The sequence below is a fragment of the Pterocles gutturalis genome, unplaced genomic scaffold, assembly GCF_000699245.1.
Source record: "Pterocles gutturalis isolate BGI_N339 unplaced genomic scaffold, ASM69924v1 scaffold15615, whole genome shotgun sequence".
In the NCBI taxonomy this organism is placed as follows: Eukaryota; Metazoa; Chordata; class Aves; order Pterocliformes; family Pteroclidae; genus Pterocles; species Pterocles gutturalis.
Window position 1 is genome coordinate 26,352 of NW_010143688.1, and position 8,325 is coordinate 34,676.

Sequence of the window (8,325 nt, forward strand, 5' to 3'; positions counted from 1 at the left end):
CCCTTGTAATTTTGCTAGCAACTTCCCCAGTGCAGAAGCAACCCTAGTGCCTTACAGCTGCCAGGAAAATTCCTACGCTATCACCCGCTTACTGAGCTGTACTCATGGCTGGACACAGATTGCTCGGAAAAGGTGAAAATCCTTGTGCCTCATTGCCACCCAATGCCAAAGAAGAGATCCAGCAGGACTGAAGGATGCCTGAACTTGACCCCAAACTCCCCCAAATCAAATAGTACTGATGGTATTCAGGAAGCGGCTGTACGGCTATGTTCTGAACGCCAGACCAGCACTGAAGCTCCTGAAAGGCTACAGCAGAAGGAAGCGAGAACTGAAGGGACTCCAGCAAGTCTTCCGACAGACAGACTGCTGGTTAGTGAGAAGCCCAGGGAAGGGGGTCCAGCATTGCAAGTTTTGCCTACAAACACCTGCAGTAGACATCCTTTACTTGCAAAGCTTTTTGGACTCTGTCCCAAGCCGTTTGCAGTTATTTTAGTCACAGGATCCCAACTAGAGAAACCAGGACATTCCTAGAAAGGAAGTGTCTTAATTACAGATACTGAATCTTAACTTTGGACAGCCTAATCCAACCCCAAGATGCTGTCTGGTTTGAATGTTTGCCTTATGGTTAAACTCCTTCTTGAACTTTGAGCAGGGTCTGCAGAGAGCAAACACAGGCGAGAGGAACCGTCACAGCCCAGCCTCGCCGGGAGTCCCGTGCTGTGGACAGACACCCGCCTGCTGCGACGGGACACAGTTGCCCAATTCCTCACGACCCAATGGTTGAAGCTCAAAGTGGTGTTTGACATCCTTCACAAACTGAACCTGAACTCCTCAGAGACCAGCAGCCCTCCTCAGCCACTGCTTGTGTAGACACTTGCTGGTGGCCCACAGGAGTTCATGGTTCAGAGAGCCCAGTTTAAAGTCATTTTATCCTTAAAAAAACCCCAACTCACAAAGTAACTATTGTGTGGGATGTCTCAGGAGTAGGCTGCTCTTCCCAACACGCTCCTACAGTTCTTTCTAACTTGGTCTTGAGGCCAGAATGGCACCTCCTCGCTCAGAGGAAGCCCTCCTGACCTCTTCACACCTCACCTGTCCACTAGACAGTAAGTCTTGGTCACAAGATGTGGCAGACTCTGCAATAAAGGTTAAATCAGCGCACGGCAGTCAGAACAGAGCTCGCCATTTCACAGGAAGGCTCTATCGCAGGAGACTGGTGAGAGCGGCAGGGAAAGCTTCCCAGTGGCGTTGCAGGGAGCAGCAGCTCTGGTGATGGGGCAGAACAGCAAGTGCAGGCAGGAGACAGTGTTGACCATGTCTTCTAGACTTGTCCAATGGGACCAAAGACTGACAGAAACTACCCAAACGCTGATGCCAGCAGGCAGATGTGCTCTGTACAGCAAGAGACTGTGCCCCACCCCATCCCTTTAGGATAAGCCATGCTAAAACCAGCCTTATTCTCCTTCTTGCTCCTTGAGTCATTGGGATTCCTTTGGAAACATGGAGGATCAAGGTGGTCAGGCCTTCAAGGTGTGAATTCTGCCAAGGACAGCTGTTTCTACAACTAACCCCTTGCAGCAAAACAGAAAGGGTGCTCTCCAACCTAGAAGAGCAAGCAATCACCAAGGTCTTGGTGGTTAAAGTCATTACCCTACATTAGGAACCAAACGTCAAACAGAAACAAAGACTTCCCCAAAACTGGAGCACACAGAAAACAGCTGCCCTGTGTCTGGGGCATCCACACATGAGCTCTGTTCTGCTTCTCTTCAGGACAGCCCAGCAGCAAGAGGATTAACATAATCTAACTTACTTTGCTAAACCAATTTGGCTAGCAGCAATGGGAAGTGTGGTCTTAAGGCAAGACCCTTTAGAACATGGCCAGACAGCGACCAAAGGTCACGGAGCTCCAAGTCAGTGGGGTGGGATTTTCAGAGGAACAGGGCATGGCGCACTGTGGCTCTCTAGATCCAAGAGACCCTTCCCACAAAGCAAAGAACCACGACTGGAGCAGATAATGTGTTTTGACATTGTAAACCAGCCAACCACAGAAGTTACTATTAGAGCTCCAACATGCCATCAAATCACAAATTGGTCTCCAACCTTTTCATTAAGCTCTACTTCACATGCTCACCCAACAGCAGGAACACGCCAAGTCAGTGTTCTGAAGGTATCTGAAATCCCAGTCGGTCTAGGGAGGATGCCCAAGCTCCAGGGACTGATGAGATGGAAGGTTCTTTCTCAACAGCTCAGCTACATAGAGCTAACTTTCTCCTCAATCTGGGAAGGTTACTTATAGCCTGCTCATGAACAAGTTGTCCCCTGTAGTCCTTTCAGGATCAGCAACATTTTTCTCAGTTTTAGGTTCACCTGAACACAAGCCAACTTTATCTTCTACTGCGCTGTTTCGTCAGAGGTATGATGTGGAATGTTACCAGCCCTTCTGAACCGCACATTCCAAGGTGTAAGTTCATACTGACCTTTCATCTGGTTCATGCTACACGATAGTAGGTGTTTCATACAAGAACACATTTCTCATGGGGATATTTGAGTGGAAGCCAAAAAAAGTGCCCAACTTTCTGAAGTCTTCTTTTATTATTAAAAACATGTAAGTGAACAAGTCCCTGCTCTGCTAAGCTACAGGAATATGTTCAATCAGTTTGTACACTTTTAACTCATTTTCCTCCATCCTACTGATCTTACACTGGTACCACTGCTCTCATCCTGCCCTCATGGAAGGCTAAAAACCTCTGCCAATAGCTCCAACAGAAACAAGAGTTGTTCCAAATCTTAAGTGTAGGTTTATAGAGGATTAGACCCCTCTACTGCCCTCTGAGCTGTGAGGTCTACCCTCCCAATGACAGCAGCCAACACAAGAAGGAACACATTTCTCTCACTACTGTTTATATTTCAAATTGCATTTGTATTTGCTGTTTTATGAGAGAGTCTATTGCAGCTCTGCACAGCCTTCGTTCATCAAGAATCAATTAAATTCAAGTAGACTATCGAACTTAACCTCACGCAAGATTTCAGCATTCCAAATGTAGCTCTGAACAAAAGGGTTTATGTCTCAGCCCACAAAGTCCTTATTCAGCTGTTAAGGCTAATTTGTCCCAAATCACACAATGTAGCCAGTGATATCGCTGAACAATGACTTGTTCAATAGCCTCCAATGTTCTAACCCTGGCTCAGATTTTGAAAAGCACTGAGAACCCCCATTCCCACCACTGTCACTGAAATTTCAGTGACAGCAAGGTGCTCCTGACAAAATTTGGGAGTAGGTCCTTGATTTTGTCCACAAAGATTGCACGTGGCGAATTATTTTTGGTGGTCATTTTTAAAGTCAAAGCATTCCATAGTAATATTGTCTGTTTCCTGGCCATGCTCATACGAGCAGTCCAGCTCCAGCACAGCGCAGGAGGACTCAGCAAACCAGAGGTGCCAGAACAACACTTCAGATGCTGGCAGTCCTACTTTGGGCATACGTTGCTAAGATGCACCAAGACAACACAGGAAAGAAACTTGAAGCTACTGAGTGATGAGAGATGCAGATACACCGCAGTCATGCCTGACCTTGTAGAGCACTTCAACATGTCCCAGGCAAATTCCTCACTGCTCTTCTTTAGCTTCTGGAGGTCTTTAGGACAGCACATCAATGCTATAAACAGCAATGCCTAATGTTCATTACATCATTATAGGAGGCAGCAATCCAGAAAAAGCAGAAAGCCAAGGTTCAATATAGGTGTATACCTACGTGGGGATCCTACATGCTCCTTCCTGATGAGCCACGGCCTTTTGGGATGCAACAGGTTAGGAGAGTAGGGTGAGGAACACAACTGAACCAACGTGGCAGGGCAGGTGTTCATGCTGGTAAGACATAAGTCATCTACTCTTGATTTAAACAGGACACCAAGCTGATTTACCCAGCCTCTCTGGCAGTTGTTACAGTACTTTTTGAGAGTGTAAGTACTCAGTACTTGGTTCAGAGAAAGGCAGTCTTCTAGCCATAGAATTTGTCTCCCTGGACAACCAAATAAGCACACCTTTCATAATTAGCTGTTCTTCTACCTTTGTGGTTGCAAAGAAGACTCCCCAAACCCGTTGATGAAACCACTCGAACATACACACACCGCTGCTTTCATGAGTTACACAAGTTATTTGTCAAGTGGAACTTAACCTTTACATTCATCAACAGCAGATAAGCAAAAAGCAGCCTACCAGCCTGATGTTGTCTTCCGGGCGGAGCAGAATGAACATGGCCTGCAGGTGCTGCTGGAGATCCCCTGCAGGAAAGAGGGAAAGGTGAATGAATGCACAAAAGTAGTTTTGAATCACATGCAAGTTCCTGACTGTCCAAGCAGGGAAAATGTCCACCAGGAAACCTGACACGTCACCGTGAGCGTTGTCACTTCCACCCACTCAGAGATGACAAAGCTCCATCTTTTCGTCAGCTGCTCTTTGCTCTGTGTGCTCACCTGTTCCTGGCTTGCCCTGCTCTCTCCTGCCCAGTCCTGTTATCTTTTTAACAGAGGTAAAAAGCGTTTCAGTACTCTTTCTTTGTTCCTTTAAAAGACAAGGCGACCTAGGTAGAAAGGGACCCCACCCCATGGTTCAACACCTCTACCCACCATGCGGTTCAAATCAGGAATCTGACATTTCTTTTACACCAATTCATTGCTCACTGCAGAGCTACCACCTAGACAAAAGCATCCCCTTTGGGGTGAGATCCAGCCCCACCTCAGAGCAGCATGTGCCCACATATGCTTATGGACCAACCCCACTCAAAAGCAGCTAAGAACTGCCACCGGCAAAATCAAGCAACTACAGTTATTCCTAGAAAACGCTCGCTAGACTTTTGCTGGTGAGGCTGAGGAAAACTGAAAGAAAAAAAAAATAAATAAATCGCAGTCACGCAGTAGCTTCAAAGTCTTCTTAAAAAGAGGCGAGCGTCCCAGGTTCCCGCAGCAGCAAGCAACTAAGAGCCAAGTGCGATGTCTTTCTGCCGGTACTGCCGCACCGGCTCCTCGGCACTCCTCCCTGCCGGTGGAGAGCCAAGAGTTTCTCTGCTCAGCACATCACCTTCCGAGGGTCAGCAAGCAGTAACACCTCCAGCAACGGGCTGTTTTGCCAATCATTACCTGGAAAATTAATCTGCATTCCCAGAAAGGAGAGGGGGAGGCTGCCAGGTGGGCGGCACAGATCGGCAAGAAGAGGAACCATTATTCTTCCAGCCTCTCCCGCTCCCCCGCAGACGGGAAGCTCAGTTTAGGCAACACCCCAGGGGAGAGCACGAACGCTGGAGCCAGCATCCAGCACGAGTGGCTACGAGAGCATTTTCTAGGAAGGTTGCCTAGCCCTCCTGACCTCCCTTTCTAACTCATCAGTAGTGCTAGAACCTGTGCTATTCCACAGACTGTCAGAAATAAGGAAACCTCCACCACCGAGCATCATCCAGAAGTGCCAGGAAAGGCAAAGGGAAGAAAGAAGACACTGCCCAGACAGAGCATCATACCCAGTTTCCAAATGGCTTTTATAGTTGGTGGAGCAGCAGGTGAGGGGCTGCTGCAGCCTCTCTTCTGGTGGGACAGAGGCTCTCTCTACGCAGAACACAGCATTCCCTGCTCTCCCCTTCCTTCCTCCTTGAAACACATTTCAGCATATGGAGAATGAGTCAGGGCCCTGGGACTGCATTTTGAACTGGGGGTGGGGAAAACTGAGGCACTCTGCAGCGCCAGGGGAGTCCCATATAAAGTACCAGTGGTGACAAGCACCTGAAGCTACTTCCTGCCCAAGGGCGTCGTTCCCAGCGCTGGAGGGGCTGGCACGTGCCTCCCTACACAGCAATTATTTAGGGAGACGGGTAACTCGGGAAGGCCAGCTCATCCGTCGGATACTCATCCTCCCAGGGGTGCAGCGGGAGACAGGATTTCCCCACGCCAACACCAGTGTAAAATCCTGGCAGTGCTGCTCGGGTCCAGCCAGTTTTAGCTGCCAGCGTGGTGGGAATCACCAAGAACTGGGCTCAGCAAGAAAAGGTCCCTCTGCTTCAGGTGGCACCTCCTGCCTGCAGCCTGGGAGAGCCCAGCGAGTACCTGACTCGCGAGGCATTCATGTCTTGGGCAGCTGGAAACGAAAGATGATTCACCTCAGTTTCTCCCTCCCCAAAGAGTAACAGTTCCCACCTATTGCTGCCAGTAACCCAACTTCAGGAACCAGTTTAAGAGCCAAAGTTTCCAGAGTTTAAAAAAACACCACCAGGGCTACTGGATTGTCTCAATACTTGGAAAAAATGGGAAGTTTCTAAGACAACCCCTTCTGCAAGGCTCAGTCAAGGAGCTCCACTATCCCTCATCCTCAGAAAGTTCATTGTCCCCCTCCCTGTTCCCCTGTCTGTCCTGCCAGGCTCTGGAGCTCCTGAGCCGCAAAGCAAAGCGCTGCTTCCTCGGCCAGCTTTCATCCACTCGCAGCATTTTCAGCCCCAAACACACAAGGCATTTTGTAAACTTCCTGGATTAAGAAAAAGCAAAGGAAAGGTTTTAACATGCCAGAATCGGCACAAAGATATCACATCCTGTCCCATGAAGAGCTGTGGCTTTGCTGGCATTCATGGCACGACTGCTGCTTCCTATCACATTGTCCAGAAATGAGCAGATGCTTTTGTTTCCTCAGCTGGCAGGCTAGGTGCACAGCATCAGCTCGGGTGGGATCTTCACAGTGATTTACAGTATTCCAGAGATGGCAAAACCCCAGGGAAGCTGCATCCTTTTCTGGCCTCCAGCGCTGCTGGAATGCAAAAGCAAGCCCATCAGCCTGCAGAACAGCCCCTTGGCCAGGGGCACAGGACCGCCCAGCGAGAGGAGGGTGGGCAGCTGGCACCGCATCCAGTCAATCTGCCAACCAGAGACTTCCACCGCTGGAGGTGATAAGATTAAAGAAATGGGTGTGAGCATTAATGATTTCCTGTTACGTATTTACTCTTTATGGTGGATTCTAGCACCCTGATGAATAGAAAGGGAGGTCAGGAAGGCTAGTGGACCTTCCTAGAAAATCCTCTCGTAGCCACTTGAAACACCATTGCATCCACAGGCAGCAATTTCACACTGGGAAGTTATGTCCACTCTCCATCCCCCTTCTAATTCTGTGTCACAGATAAGAGAGGCCATACACATGGGAATGAAAGCTGAGCACAGATTACCAGAGTCCAAGAAAGGAGAGAGTTTTCTTTGCCACATGCCCTGCTAGCTCACTGCCAGTGGCCGGTTCACCTCCCAGAGACACTCTCTCTGCATGACTGTTTAATTTTGGTGGCACAGATGTTTCGCTCAGGAAGGTGACACATTGATCCCTTGGTGTCTTAGTCTGCTGGCATCCATTGCATGTTAGAAAAGTTCACAGATAATAAAGATGGTGCACACTCATATAAAGGACTCTTCTCAGTGAAATCTCCAAGCACTGTAAAAAATGCTGTACCATTCACATCCCTCGTCAGGCTGGGAAACTGATGAAAGGACAAGTACTGATACCTCGATGAACCTCACTCTCAGGGATAAAAAGAGTCTTCTAAGAACAAAAATCCCACCCCTCAGGCAAGCCAGCCTCTTCAACACAAAACATCTTGCTGTAAGCAATTACAACACACCGGATTTGCTTTCTTGGCAACCTGGCTCCTAAAAGCTCTGGGCTGATTAGAGAAATGAGTATCATCCACCAAGGTCTCCAGACTTCATGCAAGTCAGCTGTAGAAGAGTAGATGGAGGCAGCAAGGGAGACTCGAAGCAGTTTGCGCTGCCTTGCAGGGGTTCACAAGGAAACCCAGTGGGTCTTCTCTGCAAGGCAACAAAAGTCACCTGGGCTTCAGTGATGCAGAGACTTTGGAGAGAGAAACAGCCAAGAGAGGTCAAGATAAACTTCAAAAGAACGCTGACCCCCCTGTCACATAGACTTCAGTCTCAACCAGGAAGGCCAGCTTTAAATCAAGTTTCAGAACAACTTATTTTCTTTTGACAACTGGCAATTAATGCACCTCACCCAAAGCAATTTGGGTACTGCTTGTACTATGTCTGAGTGGAAGTATACATTTATCTGCCTTTTGACTTAAACTCTTCCTATAAGATGTTTGTAAACAGACTGTGGGGTTGACCAGCCATCAGATAACTCTGCCAGGTGCAGAGCTGGATGACAGCCTGCTAGTATCGAAGCATAAAGAAATGTACACCTGGAACCCAACCAAATCACTTTTTGGCAAAGAAGGTTGACTCCAGCCTCTCTGTTTCTGTCTCTGCCCCATATGCAAAAAGTCTGAAGGTATCAATGTTGGTTTTTTTCCTG

General features: G+C 48.3%; 1 protein-coding gene across 1 annotated transcript in view; it reads right to left on the reverse strand.

Moving 5' to 3' along the window:
- SSH2 (slingshot protein phosphatase 2) overlaps positions 1-8,325 on the reverse strand; it is a gene marked incomplete at its 5' end in the record, with an annotated part of 31,212 nt that overhangs the window by 22,053 nt on the left and 834 nt on the right. The window contains one exon of the mRNA XM_010084833.1: positions 4,216-4,280. Coding sequence (XP_010083135.1) covers positions 4,216-4,280 — 65 coding nt within the window. The remainder of the gene's footprint in view (positions 1-4,215; positions 4,281-8,325) is intronic.